We start from the raw sequence: 17,482 nt of genomic DNA, 5'->3' as shown, positions 1-17,482 counted from the left end.
TCATTTTTTTTCTTCTTCCTTTTTCTTCTTCCTTTTTCTTCTTTCTTTCTTCTTTCTTTTTTTCTTCTTCCTTTTTTTTCTTCTTTCTTTTTTTCTTCTTCCTTTGTTTTTCTTCTTCCTTTGTTTTTCTTCTTCCTTTTTTTTCTTCCTCCTTTGTTTTTCTTCTTTCTTTTTTTCTTCTTTCTTTTTTCTTCTTCCTTTGTTTTTCTTCTTCCTTTTTTTCTTCCTCCTTTGTTTTTCTTCTTTCTTTTTTTCTTCTTTCTTTTTTCTTCTTCCTTTTTTGTTTTCTTTGTTTTTTCTTCTGTTGTTTTTTTCTTCTTTCTTTTTTTTCTTCTTCCTTTGTTTTTCTTCTGTTGTTTTCTTCCTTTTTCTTTTTTCTTTCTTTTTTCTTGTTTTTCTTCTGTTTTTCTTTTGTTTTCTTCTTCCTTCTTTCTTCTTCTTCCTTTTCCTTTTTCTTTCTGCTTCTTCTTCTTCCTTTTTCTTCTTCCTTCTTCTTCTTCTGCCGACGCGCGGAGGACGGCAGGCAGGGCCAGCGGGCGGAGGACGGCAGGCAGGGCCAGCGGGCGGCGGGCGGCAGGGCGTCGGGCGTCGGCGGCGGGCAAGGGCAGGGCACGGGCGGCGGCGGCGCTCACTGGGGACGGGGGCGGCGGCGCGCAGGGCTTCAGCGTCGGCGTCGGGGCAGGGCTTCGGCGTCGGCGTCGATCGGCGTCGGGGCAGGGCTTCGGCGTCGAGAGAGAGGAGAATGGGAAGTGGCGAAACTGCTAAGTGCAGTATTTATAGACGCACCTTTAGTCGCGGTTGGGGAGGCGGACCGCGACTAAAGGTACCCTTTAGTCGCGGTTGGCCACACCAACCGCGACTAAAGGTCACCTTTAGTCGCGGTCCGCCTCCCCAACCGGGACTAAAGGGTTTTGGCGCCGCTTTCGTTCCCGCGCAGAAAGACCCTTTAGTCGCGGTTGGGGACAACAACCGCGACTAAAGGGTACCCTTTAGTCGCGGTCCGCCTCCCCAACCGGGACTAAAGGCGTTGTGCTGGAACTGGCGCGGTGCGGTGGGATGTTTAGTCCCACCTCGCTAGCCGAGAGGCTTCGACAGTGGTTTATAAGCGCGGCTGCGCTCACCACTTCGAGCTCCTCTCAAATGCAGGCTTACGGGCCTATTCTGTCACTATGTGCTTGTGGGCCTACTGGGCCTTCTGCGGGCCTGAATCCTGGCCCATTGATGGGTTTCTAGTCGTATTCAGGCCGTGCTGGCCCAGTAGGAGGCATATTTTTTATTTTGTTTGTACTTATATATTTTATTAAAGTTTATATTATTTTGTTTCTAATTCATTTTAAAATCTTAAAAATACAATTATATATCAAAAAAATCAGAAAATAAAACTAATTCATTTTAAATTCTTGTTTTTCTTCTGTTTTTTCTTCCTTTTTTCTTCTGTTTTTTTCTTCTGTTTGTTTCTTCCTTTTTCTTGTTTTTCTTCTTTTTTTCTTCCTTTTTTCCTTTTCCTTTTTTCTTCTGTTTTTTCTTCTGTTTTTTTCTGATTTTTTCTTCTGTTTGTTTTTTTCTTCTGTTTTTCCTTTTTTCTTCTGTTTTTTTCTTCTGTTTTTTTCTTCCTTTTTCCTTCTTTCTTCTTCTTCCTTTTTCCTTTTAAAATCAGAAAAATAAAACTAATTCATTTTAAAATCTTAAAAATACAATTATATATCAAAAAAATCAGAAAAATAAAACTAATTCATTTTAAAATCCCTTGAAGGTTTGACAAAAGGTTCGATACATCATTCATCGACCAAATACAAAGTTTGGTACAATAAATTATTACACATCAATTCTTCCCTTGTGTCCCTGCTTGCTTACGACTGTGCCGTATCCATGGAGCATCCTCATCACTTAACTTAATGCTTGGGTCAGTGTTCACTTTGAAGGGCGGAATTTCACCAAACATATTATAATCTTCTGACATGTCTGTCTTGTCCTCCACTCCCACGATATTTCTTTTCCCTGAAAGAACAATGTGGCGCTTTGGATCATCGCATGATGTACTGATCGTTTTCTTATCTTTCCGTTTCCTCGGTTTGCTACTCATGTCCTTCAAATAAAAAACCTGAGCGACATCTTTGGCAAGGACGAATGGTTCGTCAAGGTAACCAAGATTGTTGAAATCCACCATTGTCATTCCGTATTGCTCGTCCACCTTTACCCCACCTCCTGTTAGCTTGAACCATTTGCACCAGAACAAAGGGACCTTAAAGGAGGGTCCATAGTCAAGTTCCCATATCTCCTCTATGTAACCATAATATGTGACCTTTCGCCCATTCTCGGTTGCTGCATCAAAGCGGACACCACTGTTTTGGTTGGTGCTCTTTTTATCTTGGGCGATGGTGTAAAATGTATTCCCATTTATCTCGTACCCTTGGAAAATCGTTATAGTCGAAGATGGTTTCTTGGCCAACATGTACAGCTGATCTCCAACATCATTGTCATTCATTAAATGTTTTCGCAACCAACTGCCGAAAGTCTCCATGTGGGCCTTTCTAATCCAGGATTCAGGCTTCCCCGGGTTGTCCGAGCGTAAAATATTCTTGTGTTGCTCGAAGTACGGAGCCACAAAGCTGGAATTTTGCAGAACTGTGTGGTGTGCTTAGTCATAGAATGACCGTCCATACATATCGTGGATTTCCTTCCGATCTTGCCTTTTCCACTTAGTCTCCCCTCGTGCCGCGATTGAGGAATACCAATCGGCTTAAGGTCAGGAACATAGTTAATACAGAACTCAATTACCTCCTCATTTCCATAGCCCTTGACGATGCTTCCTTCTGGCCTAGCACGGTTACGAACATATTTCTTTAATACTCCCATGAACCTCTCAAAGGGGAACATATTGTGTAGAAATACAGGACCGAGAATGGAAATCTCTTCGACTAGGTGGAGCAGGAGGTGCGTCATAATATCGAAGAAGGATGGTGGGAACACCAACTCGAAACTGACAAGGCATTGGACCACATCGTTCTGTAACCGTGGTAGATCTTCTGGATTGATTATCTTCTGAGAGATTGCATTGAGGAATGCACATAGCTTCACAATGGCTACTCGAACATTTTCCCGTAGGAGCCCCCTCAAAGCAATCGGAAGCAATTGCGTCATAATCACGTGGCAGTCGTGAGACTTCAGGTTTTGGAACTTTTTCTCCGCCATGTTTATTATTCCCTTTATATTCGACGAGAAGCCAGACGGAACCTTCATACTGCTCAGGCATTCAAAAAAATGACCTTCTCTTCTTTGGTAAGAGCGTAGCTGGCACGACCTTGAAACCATTCCGGATGCCGGTCATCTGGGTCTTTCAAAAGTTGCTGGTCCTGCCGTGCTTCCTTTGTATCATTTGTCTTCCCATACACGCCCAAGAAGCTTAGCAGGTTCACGCAAATATTCTTCGTAACATGCATCACGTCGATTGCAGAGCGGACATCTAGGACTTTCCAATATTCTAGCTCCCAAAATATAGATTTCTTCTTCCACATGGGTGCGTGCCTGTCAACTCCCCGCGGAACTGATTGTCTGCCAGGACCCTTTCCAAAGATGACTTTCAAATCCTTGACCATATCAAATATCTCAGCACCAGTACGTTCCGCAGGCTTCGGCCGGTGATCTGCCTTGCCGTTGAAATGCTTGCCTTTCTTTCTTACGTTATGATTTCGGGGAAGAAATCGACGATGACCCAGGTACACGTTCTTCTTACAATTAACCAAACGTACACTTTCAGTCTCATGTAAGCAGTGCGTGCATGCATTGTATCCCTTATTTGTCTGTCCCGAAAGGTTACTGAGAGCAGGCCAATCGTTGATGGTTACAAAAAGCAACGCTCGTAGGTCAAATTCCTCTCCTTTGTGCTCATCCCAGACACGTACACCAGGTCTGGCCCACAACTGTAAAAGTTCATCAACTAATGGCCTTAGGTACACATCGATGTCGTTCCCGGGTTGCTTTGGACCTTGGATGAGCACTGGCATCATAATGAACTTCTGCTTCATGCACAACCAAGGAGGAAGGTTGTAGATGCATAGAGTCACGGGCCAGGTGCTATGGCTGGAGCTCTGCTCGCCAAAAGGATTCATGCCATCAGTACTTAGACCAAATCTTATGTTCCTTGCGTCAGCTGCAAAATCTTTGAACACTCTGTCGATCTTTCTCCATTGCGTTCCATCAGCGGGGTGTCTCAACTCCCCGTCGGACTTACGGTCCTCTTTGTGCCATCGCAACGACTTGGCATGCTTTTTGTTCATGAACAGACGTTTCAACCGTGGTATTATAGGAGCATACCACATCACCTTGGCGGGAACCCTCTTCCTGGGTTTCTCGCCCTCAACATCGTCACCAGGGTCATCGCCTCTGATCTTATAACGCAATGCAGTGCATACAGGGCATTCATTCAAATTCTCGTATTCACCGCGGTAGAGGATACAGTCGTTAATGCATGCATGTATCTTCAGAACCTCTAAACCTAGAGGGCAGACAACCTTCTTTGCTTCGTACGTACTGGCGGGCAACTCGTTATTCTTCGGAAACATATTCTTCAACATTTTCAGCAAATTTTCAAATGATGAGTCACCTACACCTTCCTGTGCCTTCCATTTTAGCAAATCCAGTGTGCAGCCTAGCTTTTTCAGACTATTATCGCATTCTGGATACAACGACTTTTTGTGATCCTCTAACATGCGATCCAAATTCTCCCTATCCTTGTCAGTTTCGCAGCGTCTCCGTGCATCAGCAATGGTCCGACCAAGATCATCAGCGGGCTCATCATGTGCCTCTTCTTCACCTTCACCTAACCCTTCCCCACCTTCAGCATCATCCTCCATGAAAGTATCACCGAAATGATCATGATAGTTGTCATCGATATCATCCCCTTCTTCATCTTCTTCCATTCTAACCCCTCTTTCTCCATGCTTGGTCCAACAATTATAGCTTCGCATGAAACCGCGCCGAAGCAGGTGCATGTGAACCTCTCTTGAGGAGGAGTAACCCTTCTGATTCTTACAGACAGCACATGGACAGATAATAAAACCTCGCTGCTTGTTCGCATTTGCCACTACGAGGAAATCTTTCAAACCCGTAGTGAACTCGCCGGAGAGTCGGGGACCGTACATCCATTGCCGATTCATCTGCATTATTATTATATAAAGTATATAATTAACCATCATGCATTTGTTAAACTAACTAGCTAGAAATAATACAAATTAAACAATGAACTACACACATGCATATTTTATCAATGACACATGAAAGGTTCAAGTTGCTAACCGTGATCGCGGAGGAAAAATAAATGAGAAAGCTCAAGTGTGGCTCGGACACTTCATATCATGTTTGTTTCAGGCTCTCGGGCATTTCATCGAACACCTTGTGTGCATAGGAGGAACCAAAAGCAAACCCACCACCCCCTTCTGAAAATTGTGAAGTGAGCTGAGTGAAGTGAAGTGAGCTGAGTCCTACATATAGGGATGGGCCTTTAGTCCCGGTTGGCCAGGCCAACCGGGACTAAAGCCCCTCCCGTCCGCCAGCTGGATGGGCCTTTAGCCCCGGTTGGCCTGGCCAACCGCGACTGAAGGCCTTCGGGGACCTTTAGTCCCGGTTGGCCAGGCCAACCGGGACTAAAGCCTCTCCCGTCCGCCAGCTGTCGACCGAGCGCGCTGGGCCCAGATAGTTGGTCGCGGGTCTCCTCCCGAACCGCGACTAAAGGCCCCTTTTGTCGCGGTTCGATTGTTTTGGGGACTAATGGGGGCGTATGGAAGCCTCTTTTTCTACTAGTGTGATAATCCTCCTAGCTTTATTAATTCGGATGTAATAAACGATATAACTATTTTGAAGCATCAATAAAATGCACCATGAAGGCTTTCCCTCAATAAAAAAAACTGTTTGCACCAAATATTTTCAGCGCATGATTCTCAAAAAAAATACGCCTTGATCATGTGGTGGACAACTTAGATGTTACATAGCTAACTCTCATGTAGAAGAGAGTTAGCAAACTCTCAAAACCTAACATATATATCTACTAGTTGGAGCTGAGGCTTGTAAGAACTAGATTGCCAAAATTAACTGATTGCGCTACCCCCTCTACGCTTACACTTAGAGATGGTGAGAAATAGAAGACCATGTTTTTGTTATTTCATTCAAACTCAAACAACTCACCCTTCTACAATTTCAACTCAAATGACATTACTTTCTTTGACTTCTAATTCTAAATGACGATATTTTTACGTCGTTATTTTGTTGAAGGCATTGCTCGGATATATTCGGACTGGTTAATCAATGTGAAAATTTAGATTCTGATCTTGTGTCGTTGAATCCGGTGATGGATTCGTTTGAGCGCCGCTCCCTTACTGAAGACGTTGTTGTTGAAGAATCTCGTCACTCGTGTATTGTCATGAGATGCTTGGCGCGGATATGACCATTGTTGTAATTTGTCAATCATGGAGTTGATGCTTTTGGGGGTTTTTTTTTTCTCGTCTACGCATAGCTTTGATCCTAACAATGCACATATCGAGTGTGTGTTTATTGTATTTGTATCATCTTGATGCTTCATTTCAAGCCAATGAAAAAGATTGTGTTCCGCTATTTAAGAAAAAACTGTGCTTGTTCATTCATGTAAATCGACGTGACAACGTGGAGATCGACCGAGTGGACCTTCTCGTTTGTAATCGAGTTACACGCACACATCGGATATGAGCAAACGGCACAAACTACACGTACCCACCATTGACCCGAATCACCTGGCCGTTAATCCACCCGGCGGCGTCACTACAGAGAAAGCCGACCACCGGCGCCACGTCCGCTGGCTCGCCGATGCGCTTCATGGGGCACTCGCTGGCGACGGCCCTCACGCGCTCCTCGGACTTCCCGGCGTAGAACATGGGCGTGGCGACCGGCCCCGGCGCCACGCTGTTGGCCGTGATGCCCGTCCCGGCGAGCTCCTTGGCCAGCACCTTGGTCATGGCCTCCACGGCTGCCTTGGTCGCCACGTACGCGCCATACCCTGGCCGGAGCGACGCGACGTTCGACGACGAAAAGGTGACTATCCGCCCGCCGCCGCCTCTGACGAGCCGCCGGGCCGCCTGCCGGCAGCACAGGAACGTGCCGCGCGCGTTGACTCCGAAGGCGCGGTCCCACTGCTCCGGCTCGGTGTCCGCGATGGCCGGGTACGCGGCGTCCTGGAACCCGGCGGCCACCACCACGATGTGGAGGTCGCGCCCGAACGCCGCCTGCGCCGCGTCGAACAGACGCTCCACCTGCACGGGGTCCGACACGTCGGCGCACACCGCGACCGCGCGAGGCGCGGAGCTGCCTGCGGCGGCCGCGTTGAGGGATGCGACCAGCTGGTCCGCGGGTGCCGAGTCGCCGATGTAGCCGACGACGACGCGAGCGCCGAGGGATGCGAGGTGCGCGGTGACAGCGGCGCCAATGCCGCCAGCGCCACCGGTCACGATGGCCACGCGGCCGTCGAGCGGCGGCTGGTGGACGTCCGCAGCTGCCAGGAGGGAGGAGACATCTGCGTACTGCGGTGGACTGCTCATTGTTGGATCACGGCATGCGAAGCTGCTGCTGCACCATCTCTCCGATTATAAACTCATGTGTGGGTAAGCGTGGCAGGTGCAAGTGGAACAAATTTGAATTAATATTTTTCTTTGCGGAAATTTTTGAATTAATTAATGTTGTCGAGAGAAAATACTAGGTGACTTATTGTACGATAATACTTACATTCACGGGCAAGTTTCAACGGGCTTTCACCGGGTGGAGGACCTGCTATACTCTAATTGCTCCCCCCTCCCGCCGCCCCAATTCTAAGTGGTGGGGCCCGTCCTAATTAACTAAATCACAGCCATTAATCTTCAATTAGCCCCTAAACCCCGTGAAGTCCCCGTGCGTGTAGCATTACTCCTTATTGTAAATGTGTTGCCGGCAGTAATTAATCCACTCATATGGTTGCATATAATACACGCACAAAATTACAATCATATCAAACAACTAACCTAACAGCTTATTTTAACACAGTACAAATATAGACGTTTATACATATACAACTACACTCATCCATATCAACACACACCATACCCCTATGAACACCATCGAGAGGCTGAGCCGGTACATCATCTTGAGATTGACGAAGTCACCACAGACATATTCTTAGTCGACGGGAATATCTCGCCCTCGAACGATCATCGCCAAAAAATAGGTTGTTCCACCACAATAAACCTAACCATCTGAACTAGGTTCGGTTCACAGTTCACAATTCCACCACAAAGAACAACCTATCAACAGTTGTACGAGCAGTTAGCCAAAGCATATTTAACCTAACATCGATGACGGCATAATCTCTATAATGCACACGCTCCCACCTAACCTGGCATTGCTCTTTGTCTCTTCACACTTCATTTTGGTGGTGTATTCTCGATCTCTGTGAATGTTTTCAGATATGCTTATCATAATTATGCAGAAACCGGATGTGCAATGTTTTGCTCGCTTAAAACAACATTATAAGTCGATAAAAAGCATTTTTTTATCATGGAAAATCAAACAAGAACCTGCGATTGAAAAAAACACACACAAAGGTTGTAATCCTCCCAAACTCACATGCGGTTAAGGATGCACCTAATTGGCATGTCATATTTGTATCTTTCTTTGTGTTCTATCCTTTGAGACTTTTGTGTCTTCCTTTATGCAAGTGAAGTGCGCCGCTATGTTACTGAATGACACGCCGTGATTATCGCTGATTACAAGGAGTCAAATGGATACAAACACAACCATGCTAACAACCTATAATAACTTTGAGTAAAATATGTTTCGTGTTAGATACAAAACAGGTGGTTTTTTTTAACCTACTACGTACGTAAGCACTGACATACACGTAGTTGTTTATCAAGCATCACTGGTCTCTAGACCGTTTTGCGTTGGCATTATCCTGTGACGCGTCTGCTGCATATGCGATAGGCTGCTCGGACGCTACACGTAGCACGTATAGGAGTACGTAGTGACACCACCGCCGATGAATAAGCGGCACACAGCACGATCGTCCAGCTGATCACTAGCCTATCTGTATATCTATCCATCGAATGTTGTGACGAGAATCTATATTGTGTTTCTCCCAAAAAATATACTAGTACTAGTCTTTTTAGACTAAAATAAACTTCTTTTCATAGTGATCTAAACTTTCTTTACGGAGGCAGTTGATCAGAATACAACGTGCAAACCAGTTTTTTTTTCTAGACACGAGGCACGGCAGGAAATTTGCTGTAGTGCGTTGCATAAGCTCCTGCTGGTAGAACACCACCGCACTGCTCAGGTGCTGCACGTACGTGTAGTGACACCACTGCTCATGAACACCATGCATGCAAGCGACAAGTAGCACACCGAGACTTGTAGCCTATATATCTATCAATCCCACATGAAATGACGACGCCATACAGCTAGCTAGCTGACCTGCAGATCGACGGTCCGTTCTGGCACGACGTGAAACAATGAGAACGGACTAGTAGTGCATGAGCTCCCGGTCCGTTCTGGCACGACGTGAAACAATGAGAACGGACTAGTAGTGCATGAGCTCCTGGTAGAACACCTCCCTGAACCTGGCCAGGCTCTCGGGCTCCATGGCCACCACCACGTCCAGCCGGCCGTCGTCGTCAGGGCCAGGCACGAGGTACACGAGGCCGCTGAACTGGAGGCAGGCCCTGTAAAACGTAGCTTTTGGGGGAACTGGCTCAACCCTCAAAGGGGTGGCCTATCACATATATATATTGATGACATACAAGTCCAATATCAATAAGGTATGGTTTACACAGTAGGGCTACAATACGAAGTCTAACACTCTCCCTCAATCTCAACTCACTCCTGAAGTATCTAGGAGGTTGAGATTGCGCCTACAGACCTCAAACATGGGAGAAGGTAGAGGCTTGGTGAAGATGTCTGCAAGTTGATCTTTTAAAGAGATAAACCTGGCTTGTAGTAGCTTCTGTGCAACACGTTCCCTCACAAAATGATAGTCAATCTCAATGTGTTTAGTCCGTGCAAGGAACACCGGGTTTGACGACAGAAACGTAGCACCGATGTTGTCACACCAAAGGACCGAAGGATGTGGCTGAGCAACTCCTAGCTCTCGAAGTAGGGACTCAATCCATATAAGTTCGGCAGTCGCATTGGCAACCGACTTGTACTCAGCTTTTGTGCTGCTGCGGGAAACAGTGGCTTGTTTGCGTGCACTCCAGGCGATCAGATTAGGACCCAAGAACACAGCATGTCCCCCGTGGATCGCCTGTCAACTGGACCAGCCCAATCAGCATCAGAGAATGCAGAAAGAACTCCGGAGGAACTGGGGCGCAGGTGAAGACCAAAGGAGACAGTGAGACGCACATAACGCAGTATGCGCTTCACAGCAGACCAGTGTACATCAGTAGGAGCATGAAGATACTGGCACACCCTGTTAACCGCAAAGGAGAGATCAGGATGCGTGATCGTCAGATACTGCAGGCCACCAACAATACTCCTGTACTCAGTAGCATCCTCAAGAGAGAGAAGGGCACCATCAGCAGCAGAAAGGGTGTCAGTGGAGGACATGGACGTAGGCGATGGCTTGCACTTGAGCATACCAGCACGGCGCAAGAGATCAAGAGAGTACTTCTTCTGGGTGAGAGCCAAACTGCCACGAGACTGATGAGTGACCTCAATACCCAAGAAGAAATGTAGCTGTCCCAAATCCTTAACTGCAAAATCATGACCAAGTGCAGTCACAAGAGCATCAGCAGCCGTTGGAGATGAGCTCACCAGGACAATATCATCCACATACACAAGGAGGTACATGGTCACACTCGGTCGCTGAAACAAGAACAGTGAAGTATCTGTCGTCGAAGGAATGAACCCATGAGTGCGTAGAGCTGAAGCCAGGCGAGGGGAGCCTGCTTCAGTCCATATATGGCCTTCGCCAGATGACAGAGATGATGAGGCTGAGTGTGATCAACAAATCCAGGTGGCTGCCGCATGTAAACCTCTTCTTCAAGCAATCCATGAAGAAAAGCGTTCTGCACATCAAGCTGGCGGAGAGACCATCCGCGAGAAACTGCCAGAGACAGAAGAAGTCGAATAGTGGTAGGCTTGACAACTGGGCTGAATGTATCCTCATAGTCCAAACCCTGACGCTGTTTAAAGCCCTTAGCCACGAGGCGCGCTTTGTAGCGCTCAATGGAACCATCTGCATGTTTCTTCACCTTGAACACCCACTTCGAATCAATGATGTTGACGCGAGACGGAGGGGGAATAAGTGTCCAGGTCTTATTCTTCATAAGAGCATGATATTCTTGTTCCATAGCAGCCCTCCAGTGTGGAATACTCATAGCGGCTTGATAACTGCGTGGTTCGGCGGTTGGATCATCCACAGCATGAGCCAGGCAAGCAGCAAGATAGGTGACCGTGCCATCGGTGCACTCCTTGGGACGAAGAATGCCACTGCGGCTGCGAGTGTGTGGACGTCGCGGAGGAGCGAACACCGGGGCCGGCGGGATGTCCGGAGCAGGTGAGGCCGGTCCAGGGGACTCCGGCGAAGAAGGACCAGGTGACGGCGGGCCGGGCGACGGCGGACCGGACGACAGCAGGCCAGGCGACGTAGGCCCTGGCGGCGTGTGAGCCACTGCAGACCCGGGCGAAGTAGGTAGCAGGGACGCACGCGCGGATGGCGGTGGCGACGATGAAGGGGAGTCCGGGCGAGGAGGCGGCGACGAAGACTGCTCAGAGGAGGCCGTCGCGGGCTCTGGCCCGGTCGCAGTAGCTAGCATGGGCTCCGGCCCAGGCATGGTTGGAGACGGGGCGGCCGTGGCGGGGTCGCGGGCGGGAGGCGGTGCATGCACCGGCCGATCGACGTGCACCACCGGCGACGTAGCGGGTCCGTCAGGGAGGAGTTCCAGGCGAGCTCCACGTCCAATTCCTGCACCATGATTAGGTAACAACACAGGCGAATATGCAACATCTTCAAATTGGCCAGGCATAAGAGGAGATGAATGTATAGACGGTGCTGTGGTGGATGACTAAGGCATGGCAGAAAAGGGGAAGACGGTCTCATCAAAAACAACATCCCGAGATATGTAGACTCGATTGGTTGGGACATGGAGACACTTGTAGCCTTTATGGAGAGAACTATACCCTAAGAACACACACTTTTTGGAGCGAAACTCAAGTTTGCGATCATTATAAGGACGAAGATGAGGCCAGCAGGCACACCCGAACACCTTAAAAAAGGTATAGTCAGGAATTTCACCTAAGAGAAGCTCAATAGGAGTTTTCATATTAAGAACACGCATAGGTAATCTGTTAATGAGAAAACACGCGGTAGCAAAAGCATCACTCCAAAAAGAAAGGGTACAGAAGCATGAGCAAGAAGTGTGAGGCCGGTCTCAACTATATGGCGATGTTTGCGCTCAACAGCGCAATTCTGCTGATGTGTATGCGGGCATGATAAACGATGAGAGATCCCAAGCTTATTAAAGAAAGTGTTGAGGTTGCGATATTCGCCCCCCCCCCCCAATCTGACTGAACATGGATAATTTTATGCTTGAGTAGACGTTCAACATGCAATTGAAACTGTATGAATATATCAAACAAATCAGATTTGCGCTTAAGAAGATAAAGCCACGTGAAGCGACTATAGGCATCAACAAAACTGACATAATAGTTGTGACCACTAACAGATGTTTGTGCCGGACCCCACACATCAAAAAACATAATTTCAAGAGGGTTCTTTACTTCTCTAGTAGATGAAACAAAAGGTAGTTGATGACTCTTGCCTTGTTGACAGGCATCACACACGGACATCTCTTTATTGCTAGACACTAATGGCAGCTCATGACAGTGGATTATGTGGCGAACGATGGATGTGGCGGGGTGACCAAAGCGAGAGTGCCACTGGGAAGGCGACACACGAACACCGCTGAAGACGCACGGGGCGGATGGATCCTCCAAACGGTACAAGCCTTGGCTCAACCGGCCACTAAGCAGAACGTCCCGGGTTGCTTGATCCTTAACAAAAAGATTAAAAGGGTGAAATTCACATAGGACATGATTATCAAGGGTGAGCTTAGGGACAGATAAAAGATTACGAGTCACCGAGGGTACCCGTAAAACATTACGAAGATGGAGCTGCCTAGAGGGATGACTAGTTAAAAGAGATGCTCGGCCAATGTGAGAGATGCGCATACCTACACCATTGGCAGTGTGAACCTGATCGTGCCCGTAGTAGGGCTGGTAGGTGGAGAGTTTGTTGAGCTCGTTCGTCATGTGATCCGTGGCGCCAGTGTCCATATACCAGGCTGGATCAACGGGGTAAGATGGTGTGTATCCGTGCTCGACGCGCTGGTCCTTGCCCTTGGCGGCGATGTGGGCAGACGGGGCGGCAGCGGGAGGACCAAAGTCTGCCATGGCAAACTGGCGCTCGTTGCCCTTGCCGTCGTTGCCGATGCCAAGGAAGCTCCTCTGAAAGCGGCGGTGACACTTGGAGGCGACATGGCGTTCACGACCACATAGCTGGCACACCACCCTAGTGTTAGGGCCCCCACCCAGGGTCGATGCAGGGGGCAGGGCTGCCTTGCCAGGTGACGGGGCAAGGGGGCGCTGGCCGCAAGAGGCCCAGAAGGCCGCCGGCTGGGCGGTGATGGTGGCGGAGGAGCGACGAGCCTCGACGCGTTGCTCGGTGAAGAGGAGGCGTGCATAGAGCTCGTGAGGAGGCATCGCTGGCTTGGCGTTGTGAACGGCCTCGGCGAGATTCTCGTAGTCGACGTCGAGGCCTTTGATGACGAAGCCGGCGAACTCCTCGTCGCTAAGCGGCCGACCAATAGAGGTGAGCGTGTCCGCCAGCACCTTCTTCTTGTTGAAGTAGGTCGTAGCGGAGGAGTCTAGTTTCTTGATGTCGGCGAGCTCGCTGTGAAGGGCCATCGAGCGGGAGGTAGAGACCTGGGCAAAGGCGTGCTCCAGGGTCGTCCAGGTGTCCATGGAGGTGGCGGCGAAGACACAAAGGCCAGCGACCCCGTCGCCGAGGGAACCCTGGATGGCAGAGAGGATCGCCTGGTCCTGCTGCACCCACATACGGTGTTCCGGGTTGATGGCCGGGCCGTGGACGGTAGGGATGACCTGCGAAGGACACGGTAGCGAACTATCAACAAACCCTAGGAGAGACCGGCTGCGTAGCAGCGGTAGGACCTTAGCGCGCCAGAACAAGTAGTTGTCCGGCGTGAGGCAGATGGCGACTAAGTTGTTGAAGTGGAACGGCCCGGTGGGCGTGATTGCGCCAGCAGCAGGGACGATTGGCGGCGGAGCCGCGACAGGATCCACGGCCGCGACCGATGCCGCGGGTGGCACCGCGGGCAGGGACGGGATCACGGCCGCAGACAGAGTCGCGAGCGTGGCCGCGGGTGGCACCGCGGGCGGAACCTCCCCCGAGGCCGCCGGGAGGACGGCAAGTGATGAGGAAGAGGCCGCGGGTGGCGCCACGGGTAGGATCGCCGTCGTGGCGGCGGAGGTTGCAGGCGACGGCGGCGGGATTGGAGCTGAGAACATGGAGCCCACAGCGGTGGTGCCAAAGAACTGGGGCACCGGCGGAGCCAGGGGTGAGGTGGGAGGTTGAGGAGGGTGGCAAGCGACGCGGGGATGGACCCGGAGCTGGCGGCGCCCGAAGCGGAAGCGGTCATGGCGTCGGCGGCGGCAGCGGCGGCCCTAGGGTTTAGGGTTTTTGGCGCGGCGGCGGGTGGGGTGGAGGATCTAGGTTAGATTCGATACCATGTAAAACGTATGTTTTGGGGAACTGGCTCAACTCTCAAAAGGGTGGCTTATCACACACACACACACACACACATATATATATATATATTGATGACATGCAAGTCCAATACCAATAAGGTATGGTTTACACAGTAGGGCTACAGTACGAAGTCTAACAGGCCCTGCCCATGAACGCCGGCCGCCCCCAGCCGAAGTCCGCGCCGTAGATCGGCAGCCCCTGCCAGCTTATCACCCACAGGTCGGTCTCCGGCATGACCCACTCCCCCTTGCGCAGCCCCGACGCGTCCGCCGCCTGCACCGTCCAGCAGCGACCGCACGTACTCGTCGTCCAGCCGGGCGGTCGAGCCGGTGACCTTCTCCGCGACGGCGTCCAGCGGCCCGGAGGCGACCTCGCCGACCTTGGTCGCCGCCGAAGCGCGGAAGATGGCGTTGCCGAAGTAGCCGCGAGGGAGCGGTGGGTGGACGCGGGTGCGCGCGTCAGCCGTCATGTACAGTCGGGTGTCCTCCGTCGCCGCGAGCCAGCGCGCCTTGCACGCGCACCGCCACACGTGGGCCACCACGGCCTTGAACGTGGAGAGCCTCTTGCCCTCGCCGGCGCCGCCTTTGAGCGCGTCGATCTGGTTCTTGGACATGGGGAGGATGGCGGAGCCGAAAGGGACTCTGGGCCAAGGTTTTGGTTACCAGTCGAAATTTCAAGATTTCCCATGATTACCGCGTATTTCCGTGCCCCTCGGTAAATCCACATAGCGAGCAAAAAATACCATTATTTTTGAAAATTTTGAATTTTAACGCTCGATTTGTAGTAAAGTGCCTAGGATCTAATTAATGCAAGGAGAGTTGATTCTGACATGTTCCTAGCAACCTAGTTCCTGTTTTGACAGGTCTTTGGTTTGAATGTTCGTTCATTCATTTATTTGAATTCAAAATTCAACTATAAAATTCGTTCGAAATATTCTCGGTATTTCTTAGTATTTTCCGGTAACCGTGGTAACCACGTTTATCAATCACCCTTGATAAAATTGCCTCATTCGGTAACCAAAACCTTCGCTAACCAAAACCTTGCTCTGGGCTTCGTCTCCCCGCCGCCGCGCCGGGAGTACTCGGCGTGGTCGAAGAGCACGGAGGGAGGGGAGCGCACGCGGAGGAGCGTGCGGTCGAGGCAGGGGCTCGCCGCGGGCACGCCGACGTCGCCCCTCGTGATGGCTGCCCAGGCGTTCACGAAATCGAGCGCTGCGAGGCCGTCCGCCGCCGTGTGGTGGATGGCCGCCCCGAGGCACACCCCGCCGCACTTGAAGAACGTCACCTGAAACATAGCCAAGATGCCGGCGACGCCGCTGGCGTCGGCCGAGGGGACAAGCGTCCGCCGCAGCTCCTCGGACGGGGCGAAGTCACCGAGGACGTCGAGCGTGGAGTCCGCCCGCGCAGTGACGAAGAGGACCCCTTCGCCGCTGCAGCTGATCTCCGGGCGGCCGGCGTCATCCTGCGCGAGCCGGCCGGCAAGTGGGTAGAATGGGACGAGCGCCCTGGACAGCGCGGCTTTGAGGACGACCGGCGAGAAGGAGGCATGGCCGGAGCTTGGCCGGTAGATGTAGACGGTGGGCGTGTGGCCCCTGGCGACCAGCAGGTCGAGGTTGGAGAGCCACACCCCGTGCTTCGGCGTCGCCTCGCTTGGCGTCACCATGCACGACTCGAGGATCTCCACTGCCATTTTCTCAGTGAGTGAGGACTGAGCTGCTAGAGCCGGAGATGTCGCTAAATGTTAGTGCTCGGTTCTCTGCTGAGCTGCGACTTCATTTCAAGCATGGGAAGATACCAAAATTCATGTTTAAAAGTGAGGGGCGGAATATGCGCTGAATTGTTCTCCCATTGATCAATTGTTTTCTACCAAATAGCAACATTGTTTTTATAAGGGCATCTCCAACACCGATTCACAAACAGCCCGTCCGGACCGCGCGGTCCGGACATGTTTGGTATCCAACGCGGGCCTGTATTGGTCCGTCGATTGGTCCGGACACATTTTTCCGCAAACCGAAGATAAACTGGGGGTTTTTGCGGGCGTCCGGACCGCTGTCACGCCCATGCGAAACAGGATGGGTCACTATCAACACCGGCGGGGTTGTGAGTGTCGAGGACATGAAAGGAGGGGTGGGAGGTGTGGCCTCTAGCAGCTAGGAAGGAATGATCTTTGCTCAACTTCGTGGCTTCTCAAATGTGATCATGGAGATCGACTACTTGGAGTTAGTCAATTTATGAAAATCGCACAACAATTCACGTTCAATTGCGGCGGCTATCTTGAAGGAATTAGAGGGGATCAGAGCTAGTTTTGCTTCTCTCACGGTTACTCATGTTGGTAGGGATACTAATGTTTCGGTCCATCGGTGTGCTCGTTGTGCTTGTTCACTTGATGGCAGCGAGAGCTGGCTTGAGAGATTTTCTTTTTGTCTAGCCTATGGGCAGATTGTAACCTTATGATACTTTGTTAATAACGCTCCCAATTTCGTTGAAAAAAAGTGACTCTATTGAAATTCCCACAAAAGGAAAGCCACGCTAAAGGAAGTCAGGGTAAAGAAGCCGCTAATGGGCGCCCACAATTTGGCCCATGAGAGAGAGAAATGCATTCCCTTACATCTTGCAGGCCGAGAATAGGCCTAACAAGGCTTCTAACGCTCTTCATGTTCTTTGT

At 50.4% G+C, this 17,482-nt stretch overlaps 1 protein-coding gene and 1 pseudogene across 1 annotated transcript; both read right to left on the bottom strand.

Moving 5' to 3' along the window:
• Window positions 1-6,606: 6,606 nt before the first annotated feature.
• On the bottom strand, window positions 6,607-7,607 carry LOC123170900 (NADPH-dependent aldehyde reductase-like protein, chloroplastic; the record flags this gene model as incomplete). The annotated part of the gene is made up of 1 exon (XM_044588619.1): window positions 6,607-7,607. A coding segment is annotated over one exon (876 nt), but the record flags the coding sequence as incomplete, so codon positions are not given.
• A 1,961-nt stretch (window positions 7,608-9,568) lies between these two features.
• Window positions 9,569-16,602, bottom strand: LOC123163628 (putrescine hydroxycinnamoyltransferase 1-like; annotated as a pseudogene).
• Window positions 16,603-17,482: the final 880 nt, after the last annotated feature.

Source organism: Triticum aestivum, chromosome 7D (genome assembly GCF_018294505.1).
Source record: "Triticum aestivum cultivar Chinese Spring chromosome 7D, IWGSC CS RefSeq v2.1, whole genome shotgun sequence".
NCBI lineage: Eukaryota > Viridiplantae > Streptophyta > Magnoliopsida > Poales > Poaceae > Triticum > Triticum aestivum.
The sequence above is the reverse complement of the archived record's forward strand: the minus strand, read 5'-3'. Positions and strand labels throughout refer to the sequence as shown.